At 54.4% G+C, this 14,388-nt stretch overlaps 1 protein-coding gene across 1 annotated transcript; it reads left to right on the top strand.

Annotated features, from left to right (window-relative positions):
* Positions 1 to 5,164: 5,164 nt before the first annotated feature.
* Positions 5,165 to 13,875, top strand: PURB (purine rich element binding protein B). Its single transcript, XM_075911002.1, has one exon. It carries the CDS (start codon positions 5,222 to 5,224, stop codon positions 6,152 to 6,154), a length of 933 nt encoding a protein of 310 aa, XP_075767117.1. The 5' UTR covers positions 5,165 to 5,221; the 3' UTR covers positions 6,155 to 13,875.
* The last annotated feature ends 513 nt before the right edge of the window (positions 13,876 to 14,388 follow it).

Genomic DNA, 14,388 nt, shown 5'->3' with positions numbered 1-14,388 from the left:
TGGTTGACAAAAGCACACCGGCAAAGAAACAGCATCATTTATACCTGCCCCTGGAATTTCCACTCCGTGCATCTGACGAAGTGGGTCTTTGCCCACGAAAGCTTGTGCTCCAATACATCTATAAGGTGCCACAGGACTCCTCGTCGCGTCTACTCAAAGGGTGGTCACAGTGGGGTGCTGTCCAAGGAGGCAGGGAGCTAGCGGGGTCCCGCAGGGTCTGTCCTCGCTCCAGTGCAATTCAGTGTTTTCAGTAGTGCCCTAGATAGCGAAGTGCAGAGGGTGCTTATCAAATCTGTGATGACACCCAGCTGGGAGGGGCTGCAGGCACTTGGGAGGACAGGGCTGGAATTCAAACTGACCTGGACAAACCAGAGAATTGGACTGAAATCAGGTGAACTCCTCACACACCCGTATGGTTACAGCCCCGAGTGCTGATTAGCCCATGACAAACCAGTTGGCTCTGGACCAGTAGCATTTGGGGGTGGCCAGTTTTCAGGCCAAAAGCGACCCCCTTGTCTATGGGTACGGGGCACCACATTGCAGCTCCAGTTGGTTCAGCACGTCTTCCAACACAGCTCCTCCCCCCCCGCAGAATAACCCTTCCCTCCCGAGCCCAGGCAGTTCCAGGAACTGGGCTGGTATTATCAGCTGCTCGGAGTCCGTTTCTTGCTTGTCCTGGGCCCTGGAGCTGCAGCTGCCGACAAATCAGCCGCTGGGCGGGGCGGCAGGCAGACTGCAGCCAAAGTCCTCCAGCCTGAAGTGGCGAAGGCAGCCCATGAGTTTGGCTTGCCAGCGCAGGGCGTGGGGCATTGCTGGGCCCAGGCTGGCTGACAGGGACTTGAAAATGGCACTAGCCTGCCCAGCAAGGAAGCGGGGGTGGAGAAACATGGGATTTGTACAAAACCAACTTGTCTGGCTTCTAGCATCGCCCCACAGCGCACGGCGAGAGAAATCCCCAGATACACATTGCTCAGCAGCCGGTCACCACGGTGCCCCCAACGCCCCGCAGAGAGGGGTCTCCGCCTCGCACACGCACTGTCAGTGTGGCTTTGCGTTCTCTGGCATGTGCTGGAAAACAGGCAATTCAACGCCCGTGCAGGCCAGCCCTCGGCCTCTGCGACTGCTTTCCTCTCTGTGACTTGGGGCTCGTGACCCTGGGAAGCGCTGGAGTCGTCTGATGAGCCACATGAGCGCAAAATGTGCAACTGGGGCCCCTTCCGTGGCTTAAAGCTTTGAGCACAACTGTGAGCAGCCGCCTTGCGGAGCACAGAGCCATGCGCCTGAGTGAAAGGCTGCCCCTCCCAGGGAGCAGCCTTTGCTGGAGCGCTGCCTGGCCAGAGGCAGGGGAGTGGGCCAGTGCCCTCTTGGCGTCAGCGAGGAGGTTTAAACCCTTGGTGCGGAGGGATCTCGCCAGGTGAATCGCACTGGCCCCTGGAGAACGGCTTCTGCCGGTGGAACATGTCTCCATTCTCACAATAAGCCAACATCTGTCATTTGTCTTGGCACCTTTTCTACCCCGGCCCAGCAAGACTTCATACAATCTCAGAGCTACCTGAGGGCTGCCAGCTGCCGATTACCCTCCTGAAGTCCCTGGAAGCAACACTCCGTGCCCTGTGAGCGGCTCGGAGGGCGCGAGCTGCGGAGACACACAGGGCCCTACAGCCGGGACTCTGGCACCGTTAGGATCCAAAAAACTCCCACTCGGCTGCCGTGATGTTTCTGCTTCTGGGCCTACATGGTGTCTCTGGCACCGGGTGCCCATCTCCCCCCATTGCCCCCTTTGGGCAGGCTAGCTTACCGGCTCCACCTCCCTGAGCCCTGAGCCCCAGTTCTCCTTCACGCCAGGCCAGCTCTCCAGCCCTGGGCTGGCCCCAGCATCACCCCAGCCCCCCCTCCCCGGCTGCTAATGGGCCCATTCTCCAGGCCCCCGGAAGGAGCTGAGCCACCAACTATGAGGGACAGGAGGCGGGCGGGCCTAGGGGCAGAAGAAAGGTGGGGCAGCGCCTGGGATAGCACTGTCCAGGGCTTCCTCATCCCCTGCGTGGAAAGCCACGTCTGCAGACACTTTACGGAGGCAGGGGCTTGATCCAGCAGCGTTTGCACAGAGATCGCTTGCTGGCTTGGGTCCCACAGGCACCTTCATGCCTAACGACTTGGGGGGTGAGACCAGCCTCCAAGCCCTTAGCTCAGTGGTTGGGTATCCCCCAGCACGTGGGAGATGCCCAGTTCAAATCCCACGCTCTCTGGAAGAGGCGGAAGGGATCTGAACAGGGCTCTGCCTCCGCTCCAGTGCATGCCGCTGCAGGGCTAGAGTTTATCCTACTGAGGCCTCCTCAGCCCACCTGCTGAAGCTGTTCCACTTGAAATAATGGAATGAATATTCATTGGGCCAGTGAAGGAATTAGATCACTCTACAGGCCGGCTTAGAGTCCTCCCTGAAAGGTGGCTGCCTCATTCAAATGCCCCCTCCCCCTGCAGAAAGAGGAACTTGTGGCGTGTTGGGTGTGGCCCCCGGAGGCTGTGGGAAGGGGTCTCCTGCAGTCTGTGTGAACACCTCCTCTGCTAGGCCAGGGGTTCCCAGCAAGCCAGCCACTCTGCTTCAGGCCCGACTGGGAAGATTAACTCTTCTTGGGGCCCTCTAGGCTCCGGGATGGGGCCAAAAGTGAGGCTACAGTGTGTGGGAGGGGCTGTGGCTGGGGGTTGGAGTCCAGGGAAGGGGAGGGCTCTGGCTGAGGGTGCAGGAGGGGGCTCCAGACTGGGGCTAAGAGGTGTGGGGTTTGGAGAGGAGTGAGGGGCTGGGGGTTAAAAGTGCAGGAGGGAGCTCAGGACAGGAGGTTGGGGTGGGAGTGCGGCATCTGGGCAGGAGTTAGGGCATAGCAGGGGGCTCAGGGCTGGGGCAGGCGGTTGGAGTGCAGGACACTTACCTGGGGCAGTTCCCACTTGGGGCACGTGGGGGAACAGGTGGCTCCACAAGGCCCACTCACCCGCAGGCCCTGCCCACCATAGCTCCCATTGGCTGCAATTCTCAGCCAATAGGAGCTGCAGGACCTAAGGTAAGGGCCCCTCCACCTCCCCGCTGCAGCCCCTAAATCACCTTTCTTAATTTAGCCCTGCTCCCCTGTGACTCGGGTGGCTGAAGGCCCGTCTTGCCCAAGCAAGGCTAGCTGCAGCCCTGTGTTCAAATGTCAGTTCCACTCTCTGCAAAGGGGCAGGCTCCTGGAAGGCAGGCTCCTGGAAGGCCATGCTGCAGGGAGCTGTCCTGGGGACCCTCTGGCCTGCTGACTGGGTTGGGCTTTCTGGGCTCTATCGGTAGGTGCTGCAGAGGTCTAGGTATAGCTGTGCGTCTAAAGAGCAAACAGTGGGCCTGGAGAGAGCAGGGAAAGGAGGGGAGGCTGTTGCCTCAGCAGGAGAGTGAGGCCAGCGGGACGGAGGTGTCCAGGAAGGGCAGGGTGTGGACTGAAACAGGGTGGAGGATTGGGGTGGGGCGGGGGACTGGCTTGGGGGCGGGATCAGCTCTGGTTATGTGGGGAAGCAGGGGGCTGTGTGTGGGAGGAGACAGGGAGGCCGTAGGGGGAGGAGGTGGCACATTGGGGTGCATTAGGAGGAGCACTGCCAGCAGATCTAGAGAAGTCATTATTCCCCTCTGGGGAGGCCACACCTGGAGTATTGCGTCCAGTTCTGGGGGCCCCACTATGGAAAGGATGTGGATGCACTGGAGAGGGTCCAGCGGAGGCGACCAAATGGCGAGGAGGCTGGAGCACATGACTTACCAGGAGGGGCTGAGGGAGTTGGGCTTGTTCAGTCTGCAGAAGAGCAGAGGGAGGGGGGATCTGAGAGCAGCCTGCAACTACCTGAAGGGGGGTCCAAAGAGGCTGGCGAGAGGCTGTTCTCAGTGGGGGCAGGTGGCAGAACAAGGAGCAACGGGCTCACGTTGCAGTGGGGGAGTCTAGGTTGGATATTAGGAAAAACTCTTTCCCTAGGAGGGGGGAAGCGCTGGGCTGGTTCCCTAGGGAGGGGCGGAATCTCTGTCCCTAGAAGTTTTTAAGTCCCGGTTTGACACAGCCACGGCTGGGATGAGGAGGTTGGGGTTGGGGTTGGTCCAACTTTGGGCAGGAGGTTGGACTTGATTCCCACCGAGGTCTCTGCCAACCCTAGGATTCTAGAACTGTGGGGGAGTTTTGAGCTAGGAAGGGGACGGGATTGGGGGAGGGGCAAGGGGGTTCTGGGGGAGCAGGGATCTTTGGGGGGAGGGGCGGAGGACTCCGGGGGGGGGCAGGGAGCTGGGGGGGAGGGCTCCAGGGGGGCAGGGAGCTGTTGGGGGAGGAGCAGGAGGTCTGGGGGGGCAGGGATCTTTGGGGGGATGGGCGGAGGGTTCCGGGGGCCATGGGGGAGGACTCCGGGAGGGGGGCAAGGACCTTTGGGGGGAGGGGGAGAGGGCTCTGGGGGGGGGGGCAGGGAGCTGTGGGCGGGGAGCTTTGGGGGGGAGGGACTCGGGGGGGCAGGGAGCTGGGGGAGGGCTGTGGGCGGGGGGCTTTGGGGGGGGAGGATTCCAGGGGGGGACAGGGAGCTGTGGGCGGGGGATTTTGGGGGGGAGGGAGTCGGGGGGGGGGCAGGGAGCTGGGGGAGGGCTGTGGGCGGGGGGCTTGGGGGGGGGAGGATTCCAGGGGGGGACAGGGAGCTGTGGGCGGGGGATTTTGGGGGGGAGGGAGTCGGGGGGGCAGGGAGCTGGGGGAGGGCTGTGGGCGGGGGGCTTGGGGGGGGAGGATTCCAGGGGGGGACAGGGAGCTGTGGGCGGGGGATTTTGGGGGGGAGGGAGTCGGGGGGGGGGCAGGGAACTGGGGGAGGGCTGTGGGCGGGGGGCTTGGGGGGGGGGAGGATTCCAGGGGGGGACAGGGAGCTGTGGGCGGGGAGCTTTGGGGGGGAGGGACTCGGGGGGGCAGGGAGCTGGGGGAGGGCTGTGGGCGGGGGGCTTGGGGGGGGAGGATTCCAGGGGGGGGACAGGGAGCTGTGGGCGGGGGGCTTCGCGCGGCGTGACGGGGCTCGGCCGGCGCCCTGCGGGGGGGCGGAGTCTGGGCAGGGGGCGGGGCCGCCGCCGCTCGAGCGCGATGACGCCACGCGCCGCGGCCGGGACCGCCCCCTGGCGGCGCGCGCAGGCCGGCGCCGGAAGCGGGCGGTGGGGCGAGCGAGCGAGCGGGGCGGGCGCGCGGAGGCGAGGGAGAAGATGGCGGACGGCGACAGCGGCAGCGAGCGCGGCGGCGGCGGCGGGTTCGGCGGGGCGCGCGGGCCGGGCCCCGAGCAGGAGACGCAGGAGCTGGCCTCCAAGCGGCTGGACATCCAGAACAAGCGCTTCTACCTGGACGTGAAGCAGAACGCCAAGGGCCGCTTCCTCAAGATCGCCGAGGTGGGCGCGGGCGGCTCCAAGAGCCGCCTCACGCTCTCCATGGCCGTGGCCGCCGAGTTCCGCGACTACCTGGGCGACTTCATCGAGCACTACGCGCAGCTGGGGCCCAGCAGCCCCGAGCAGCTGGCGGCCGGCGCCGAGGAGCCGGGCCCGCGCCGCGCGCTCAAGAGCGAGTTCCTGGTGCGGGAGAACCGCAAGTACTACCTGGACCTCAAGGAGAACCAGCGCGGCCGCTTCCTGCGCATCCGCCAGACCATCAACCGCGGCCCGGGGCCCGGCTTCCCCGGCGGCCCGCCCGGCCTGCAGAGCGGCCAGACCATCGCGCTGCCGGCGCAGGGCCTCATCGAGTTCCGCGACGCGCTGGCCAAGCTCATCGACGACTACGGCGGCGAGGAGGAGGAGCTGGGCGGCCCGGGCGGCGGCGGGGCGGGCGGCGGGCTGGGCGGCGAGCTGCCCGAGGGCACCTCCATCACGGTGGACTCCAAGCGCTTCTTCTTCGACGTGGGCTGCAACAAGTACGGCGTGTTCCTGCGCGTCAGCGAGGTGAAGCCGTCCTACCGCAACGCCATCACCGTGCCCTACAAGGCCTGGGCCAAGTTCGGCGGCGCCTTCTGCCGCTACGCCGACGAGATGCGCGACATCCAGGAGCGCCAGCGGGACAAGCTCTACGAGCGCCGCGCCGGGCCGGCCGGGCCGGGCAGCGGCAGCGGGGCCGGCGACGACTCCGACGGCGACGACGTGGACGACGACTGAGCCCCGCTCCCGGCGCCCGGGGAGCCGCCGCCGCCGCCGCCCCCAGCCCGCGGAGCCGGCGGCGGGGGAGAGAATCCAGCTTCACCGCAGACACCGACCGCACCCTGCCCGCTCCCCGCGCCCCCTCCCCCTCCGGGGGGGCAGCCCCGACTGACCCAGGCCTCCCGCTACCCGGATCCTCAGCCCTCTTCGAGATCGTGCCCCCCACGCCCCGCCCCGCCCCGCCATGGAAACCAGCATCCCGGCGGCCGCGCCGCCACCGCCGCCGAGCGCTTGAAGAGAAGGGAGAGGCCGCCGCAGCTATCCAGATCCGAGGGTGCAGGTCGCGATGGGGCAGGAGCTCGCCAGCCCGGGGCTTAGCCGGGGGGCCGCGGGGCGGGAGGGGGTGGGGAGCGGAACCCCGGTTGCTTCGGGCTTAGTCTGGGGCCGAGCCTGTTTCTGGACCAACGTCCCGTTCTGTCCTTTCCTTGCAGACTTGTTTTCTGGGATGCAAACTGCTAAGCTCCGGGCACCTGAGCTGGAACCGGTAAATGAGCTAATTAAAGCTGGCAGGTTTCTGAAGATTAAAGGACACTTTCTTGTTTTGATTTTATTTTTTTAAACCTGAGGGTTGCAAAGAGGTAGGTTAAAGAAAAAACAGGCATAAAGCACAAGGAAAGCTGAGTGGATTGGTTGCTGCTCACTAAAGTTCTTCCCCTTCTCTCCAAATAAGGTGGTCTTGAAAAAGAAATGGCTTTAGTACTAGGCAGAAGTGAGAGCCAACTTTCTCCTGGCTCCTGTGGGGGACCCAGTGAATAGGTGGAATCCAGCCTGTTAGCTGGGTTTTTAAATCTTTAAACCATAACTTGGTTGAGAACAGCAACATGTGGCTACACGTCTAGTCTGTGAAAGAATGACTGGCACAGTGAAACAGGAGCAAACTCAAGGCTTCATTCATCTTCAGTAGAAATCAATGGACATGTTCAACTATGAATCTAAACACCAAGAACCTCAGGTCCAGAAGTCCATCACTTATTCTTTTACAAGAGTTTTTAAAAAGAGAACTCAATCTGTTTCCTCAGTACCTCACATTGTGTTACAGCAGAGTTGGCAAAAATGCATGGATGGATTGTTCAGAGCAGCACACAACCTGTGGGAGCTTCACATCCATCGCTGAAAAGGAGCCGAAACGAAATGAATGAGCTCTGTGACTATAAATATACCCTAGCAGCATTTTTTACCACCTTGAAATTTCACCATAGACTGGCTACTGCCAATTCGTCCAGCTGTCGTTCCAGAATTAAATTGGGGCTCTTTCCAGGGAGCGCCTCTTCTGTATTTTAAGATTTTTCACTCTAAAATTATTTTTTTAGCTAATCGAGTCAACCCTACCCCTCCGGAAAGGTATTTCTAGACACCTGGTTGTATACTAGTAACTTTGAACTGAATGGAGAGTACACTGTTCATTCCAAAGTTTCGGGTATTACTTGGGTGACCTCATAGAATCTTTCATATTTTTTTTTAACTGTGCATGCCTGTCCTTTATTTGAGCTGCCTTTTTAATTTATTGCATACCCTTATTACCTTATTTTGGTATTACTCTATCTATACTATCTTTGTTTTGTATTTATTGGAAAATAAGGAACATACAAAATGCATTTTTTTTTCAAAATGCAGTTGTGGCTGTGGGGAAGATTGAGGGGGTAGGATTTAAAAAAAAAATAGCTTTTGAGATAGCTATTAAAAATTGGTTATCAGAACATTAACCACAATTTTGTTTCAGCCACAGAAATGTATTGTTGCCCCCTTTTAAAATGAATTCTTTCCTCCTGTTGTCCATGGTAGGTCTTTTTAACACCAATTTTTAAAGAGATTTTTTTTTTTTAATTCTTCTCCGTTGCAAAGAACCGGGTTTCCTAAACTGTACGGGAGCAATAGTTTTTCTTGATGTTTTAATTACATCCGTATACTTGTACTGTATTTTGTACTCTAAGGCAGCTGTTTTCAATAATGTCCTGCTGTATTTACCTATGTAATTTTGTTCCAATGTGTTCAGTTCTTTGCTGCGGAGAACAAATTTCCACCGTTTCAGCAGACAGAAGGGCTGGGACATCACAGCACTTAGGAGTGTAGAGAACTCTGCATAACTAATTAGAGATTGGAGGCAGTGATGAAAATTGAAGGCTGCAGACATTTGGTGTATAGCTTGATTTTTCATTTCATTTTAAAACAACATAGAATTTATGTCTAGACCAACAACTTGTTTTGTTGCTTTCATGGTGATTGACTTTTTTTTGTTGCTCAGCTGCAGTGAGCCAATTCATTTTTTGCAAAGATGCAGTACCTCTCCTTTTCAAAAGGATTCTGTTTTTTGGCTGAATTGCAGTACCTAGCCTTACCTTTTTACTAATGTGGTAGCGACAGGATCTTGACGGTCCCTTGCCAATGGCTACATATGCTATCATTAGCTGTCTAGGAAGTATGTGGAATCGGACAGAAGCGTATATCAAGTATGCCAAGAACACCGCCATATATGGCACCAGCTTTGGCAACCAGAAACATTTATTCTGTAGTCATTAGACCAGATAAGTGATGTATCTATGTACAAAACTCCTGTACAGCTCAGTTTGGCCTCCAGCAAACATTAGGTATGGTAAGAATGCAGCGTGTTCCCAGAAGAAATGTTATGTTCAGAACTGTTAACCTGCCTGTATCCAGCTAAGCTGACATGAAAGGTGGGTTGATGAGTCTTAACTGCTGTTATGGATTATCTCTCCCTACAGCGGGTTCATGGCCGGCCTTCCCGCTGCAGGAAGATGAAGCCCAGTTCCAGTGGCACTAGGCCAGGTTGAGCATAGTGGTTCACTGAGCGAGGAAACCATTCCTTGTCGTTGGGGGTGGGGGCAACCGGAATCTGGAAATCAGGGTTGGTGGGGCAGGAAAGGAGAGAGTTTGCCTCGGAACTGCAAGAATTTCTGCCGAGATTTTTAGTTTTCTATTGTACTTGGACCTACTCTTTGAATATTTCTTATGAAATGCAAAGAGACTCATTCAGAAAACTTATAATCCAATACATATAAGTGGGTTGATCTCTCTTGGTGCTCTGAAAAGCCCCTGCAATCCACAACTTCTTAAAGATACACTGCCTTGCTCTGACACTAATTCGTAACCTCTCAGTTATTTGGATATTCAGAACGGTCATATGGCTATAGAATCTGGCATCGCAAGGTTGAGAGATGTGGATGTAAATGATCAATCCGCTTGCTCCGGGCAAGCACGTGAATTGTTTGTGGGACAATCATAGTTAACTGTGACCTTTAAGCAAGTCCCGTAGAAGTGAAAGACAAGTAGGGAAAATGTGCCCTGTTCTGGGTATTACTGGTTGGGTCAAGAAGGTGACCCCTGCAATCAGAAGGATTGGACGTTTCTTTAAAAAAAAATCCCCATAAACTTGTATTCTGTAGAGGAAATGGCAGAAACCCTCTGGAGTGGAGGAGATGAGATGAGATCTCCTGGTACTTTGAAATGTCCAGATTTCTGTTGCCCGGGGAATGATTGTTCCAGAATGCAACTCTGTCAAAGCATCTGCTGTACAAAACACAATGTAAATCTTGTATAGCTCCAAACCCTGACCTGTACATACTCGAGGCATACAGGTCTAAAGGTTGTAGCTTCAGCCTGCGCCTAGTTACGGGGCGGTGCTCTGCTGCATAGCTGTTTGCTGCAAAAGGATTCCTGCTGTAGCAGCACAGCCTGGCTTTAGAAAGCAGGCGGTGCTGTCAGTTAGCCAGGAGTCCTTTTGTAAGAAATCACAGGGCTTGGTAAGGAAGAGATTCAAGCTTCTGCTTCAGTTTCCCTCCCAAAAAACACGTAATTATCCTGTCTGATTTTGAAGTGTTCAGGGTAAGGGACACAAGAGGCTGGTTACAATAAATCCCCTCATATTGAGTGGCCCATCGACGACTGCACACTTCCGATATTGTAATAGCTGAGGAGGACTTGCTCAAATGTGATCTTTTCCCATCCGGGATAAGGGTGTAGAATGTGCTCCACACAAGAAGCTCTGAGAAGTGACTGATAACTCACAAACTACTTTGCTCTTGAGAGAGTGGCAGTTTCTTGAATTTTTTTTAAATTTTTGGTGGAAAACTTCAGTGCATAGTATATGCGCTGATGTCTTCTCTTACAAGTTTAACAGAATTAGTATGGTACTTTATATGGTGCACAATTAATCTCTCAGCAGATATTCATTGAAAACCAGAGTGGCCTTGAGTCTAATTTTTGGGGGAGGAGAAAGGAAAATCTCGATTTCCCTATATAAAAAAATGGCACTTTTTTGGTTGCAAATTGTTGTGAGTTCTTGGTAGTAAATGGGATCCCAATATGCCGCCTCTTAAGCAGGTGAACAATCTTAGTGTCTTGCCATATGCTGTTTGCTGCAAACACATTTGGTATTTTTTACAGGCATAGTGTTAGTAGAATAACTGATCTGGTGTTAGGTTTAATTGTTTAACTTGATGAGAAGTCAGCCCTGGGAAATGTCTTTGAAAGTTCAGATCAATTTAAGAATACATTTATAAATATACTATACTAGTAAGATTAGTTGTAGACAGCAGATCCTCAAGTTATTGCCCTCAGTTTCCTCTTTTCTTCTGGCGTCAGATGCTTGTATCTCTAGGCAGATGCGTGTTGGAACAGCGGTGGCAGTTTCTGAATTGTGTGTATACCTGTCCGAGTTGGTATTGCTCGTTCTGTGTCTTCAGTAGGACACTTGTCAGGCAAACATCCGTTGCTCCCTTTCCCAGCTAATGGTCTGGCACGCTGATTGCAGGTCCTCTGGTCGTGTGTCCTGTGACGCCTAGGAGAACTTGGTGTTGGCAAGGACACTGCACTGAAAGATGTGCTTTGAAAATGATCCACGACCCAGTTGATTTTTTTTTTTAAAAGCTGTGTACTGCTGAGCGAAGTGCTTTGTTTAGTGTAGTGGATTAGGAGGGTGGGGAAACCAGGGCTATGAACAGAAAGAAGCCTCTGTCCGGTTGTGACAAATCTCACACCTGCTCTTTCGGGTTTTGGCCGGCACGAGAAGATACCAAACGGAACGGTGACAAATGCTGGTTTGCGCTGTTTGTGGTGTTCTCGCTGGTCAGCCAGCTTTATAGTACTGGAAGCCTCGGCCCTCTTGCCCGTGTTCTCCAATCCACAGAGGCTTGGTGTCAGAGGCAAGACTCACGCTTCTGACTGGTCACTGACTACCTCTGGCCCGTGTGGCAGCAATTATTTTGCCACTGGCACTTAGCTTTGGTTTTCTTACCTGTATCTTGTGAACAGCTTAATACCCAGCAATCCTAGTTAATGGTAACATGGAACAGCACCGAGATTTTGTTCCCCTGAAAATCATGGCAAGCTTTGGTCTGATCCCCTTGCCAAATCTTTGTGTGTTTGGAATGCCAGGGAACGCCCCCCTGCCTTTGAGCCCCAGTTCTGTACTCTGTCTGGACTTCTCCACAAGGAGAGGAGGAGCCAGTGCACTTCAGTACCCAAACTTGCCCATGCTTACAAAGAGAGTTGCATTTGCCGCCCGGTGGAGTCATTGCGAAGTGGGGGAGTGACTCGCACTGGTGGAAGAACGAGGGCGCGCAGTGGCACTCTCTTGGGGTGCCAGAGGACTTTATTTGTTGTTAGTCATTCCTGCTGCCTCCCCTCTCCTCTGTAGCCTGGGCACTTGAGTAGGCTCAAGTTCTTCTAACAAAATGGAAACCCTCACCTGGCGATTGCATTGGCGTGTTGCTGGAAGGAATGTGGAAGCAACGTGCATTTGTCACAGGCAACTTGTAATATGCTGCTATCTAGCCTTAATCTCCTACGTACTGTATCTGGAAAGGGCCGCAGCCCACAGGGGAGCGGGAAGGTGCTCTGCCTTTTCCAAGCCGTTGGAGGACGGCTGGTCTCAGTTACTGCTGCTCTGTGTCTGGCGAGGTAGAGAGGGGGAGTTGAAATTTGCAGAGAGCACTTAATTTCCAGCAGCAGCTATGGCTCATCATTAACCTCTGAGAATTTCTAAGGCCAAATGTTTAATTTCCTGCTCTGTGCTGCTGTAGTGAAAAACCCATCTGGCTAGAAAATCCTGCCTTTGAATGTATGTAGGATTCACAAGAAGAATAGAGCTTAGTCTGTTCAATTTCTTCCTGCTCTTCTCTCCCCACCCCCCATAATTGGAACAGCTGGCTTCAAGCAGTGGTAGCGCTATTTTAACCTAGTGTAGAGGCGTCCAAGCGGCTGTGTCTGGGATGATATGGAACATGAACACGGGGCCATACCAGCTTTCGGGTGGGGAAGGGTCATTAGTTAATAACACTGTGAGCAGCTGTACGTGTAACATTTGTAATACTTCAGCCTTCTCCCCTTCCCGTTAATAGGATGGGTGCTACTGTGGATTCCCCAGGCCAGATTCTGGTCTTTACACTGCTGTCCTGGGCTGATGCCACCAAAGCCCAGTAGCTACACCAGTGTAAACATGGTCCCAGGTCAGGATGGGCAGGGGCGAGGAAGGGAATCCGCTCCTGCCAGTGTGCTGCACCGGCGGTGTTCCTGCGCCGTCTGCCCTCCGGATGCATTGGGCATGGCTGCGTAATGTGATGCTGTTCATTCATGCTGCTTGGCTGCCCAGAGTAGAGCTGGCTGGAAAGTTAAGGAGGCAAAAAGATCAGCTTCATTTTCATGCCCCCAAGATGCATCTCTGCTACCTCCCCCCGGTGGTATTAACGCTTGTCCCTGCCAGCCAGCGTCTCTCAGCTTCCTCTGTCCATTCAGCCATTGCTTATCAGTCTCTCAGCGTCGGCTGGTCAGTGTGCACGCATCTAAACAGCAGCAGGCGCATAAGCCTGAGAGGCGGGGGCCAGTGCCCGCGGGGACAACTTGTTGGGCTGAATGGACGCGTTTAGGAAGTGGGCAAATAGGTTAATTTGATACAAGGTTCATGATTTATTGTGCAAGTGACATGATTACCCTTGGATGTAATTGACCCATATGTAAATATACACATGTCTGTACAGTGTATGCATAGAGATGTCTGTGTACATGTGTATGTATTTATAAACACTGGTCTCTGCTCATAGTAAATGCAAAAGTAGCTCTACTTCTATAAAGCTCCCCTATAAATATATATAAATGCTAGAAAGGAATTTGTAGTACATAGGACTGGTGTCAGGAATATCTGCTGAGAGACCAAAAAGTTCACTTTTAAGTACCTTGAGTAAAGAATAAAGTTTATTCCTCTTGTTTATTTTTTTAATAAAAAAAGATGCACTTTAACTGGCAAAACACATGGCTGCGTGGTGCAGTTCAAACAGACGGAAGCATGTGGAAGTGCAGCAAACGACCCGAAATATTCCTTTCTCACCTGTCAAGCAAAGCGCTGAAAACTACTCACACCAGAGTCCGAGCCGCCTGGTTTTGTCTTGCAGCCTGTTGGTTGACGCTCAGATTCTGATTCCCTTTTTGAAAGAGCAGTGTGACCACAGCCAGAAGCTACAGGCTGTTGACAAAATAATGGCAGGTCCTGGATTTACCACTAGCTAACTAGCAACAATGATTGATGAAATCAAACCATGGTAAGAAAGCCTCATGCTAGTGAGCACTCCCTACAGTAGCAGATTTTTGCAAATGGAGTTTTACAGTCTATATTTAAAAAATTGTATGTTTGTAACAAATAAAGTATGCGGAAAAGTGAATGAAACTGACATGCCGTCCTCCTGGTTATTTGGAAGAGAATCTGGTTTGTGTCTGTCTCGGGTGCTTGGGCTGAAAGGTGAGTGTTGCCAGTAACCTTAAGGGAAATGGTGGGAAGTTGGTGCTTATGAAAATGCAAAGATGTGAAGAAGACGATACAGGCCAGAGCATGCCCCTCGGCCACCCCTGCCCGCAGCCCAGCAGAGTGCTAAGCTAAACACCTCGAGTGGATCCCCACTGGGCCTTTCTCTGGTTTGTGAAGACATTCGTGGCTCTGCGCTCTGCTCTTGCCAGTTTTTCAACATTTTGAAACTGTGGCCCCCGAAGCTGGAGACAAGGCGCCTGTCTCTGTTCCTGGGGCCTTGTAGGGAGGGGAGATAGCCTCGCTGTAAGCATCCAGATGTTGCCTGGGCCACAGAGCTGCACTGGGGGCTCGTGAACCCCACGTGCTTGGACTCAGCCAGCCCCCAGGCCAGGGGCTTCGAAAGCCTGGCCGCCCGTCCCGCCCTTGGCCATCTCTGAGG

Source organism: Pelodiscus sinensis, chromosome 28, assembly GCF_049634645.1.
Source record: "Pelodiscus sinensis isolate JC-2024 chromosome 28, ASM4963464v1, whole genome shotgun sequence".
In the NCBI taxonomy this organism is placed as follows: Eukaryota; Metazoa; Chordata; order Testudines; family Trionychidae; genus Pelodiscus; species Pelodiscus sinensis.
This window is presented reverse-complemented; position numbering and strand designations above follow the sequence as displayed.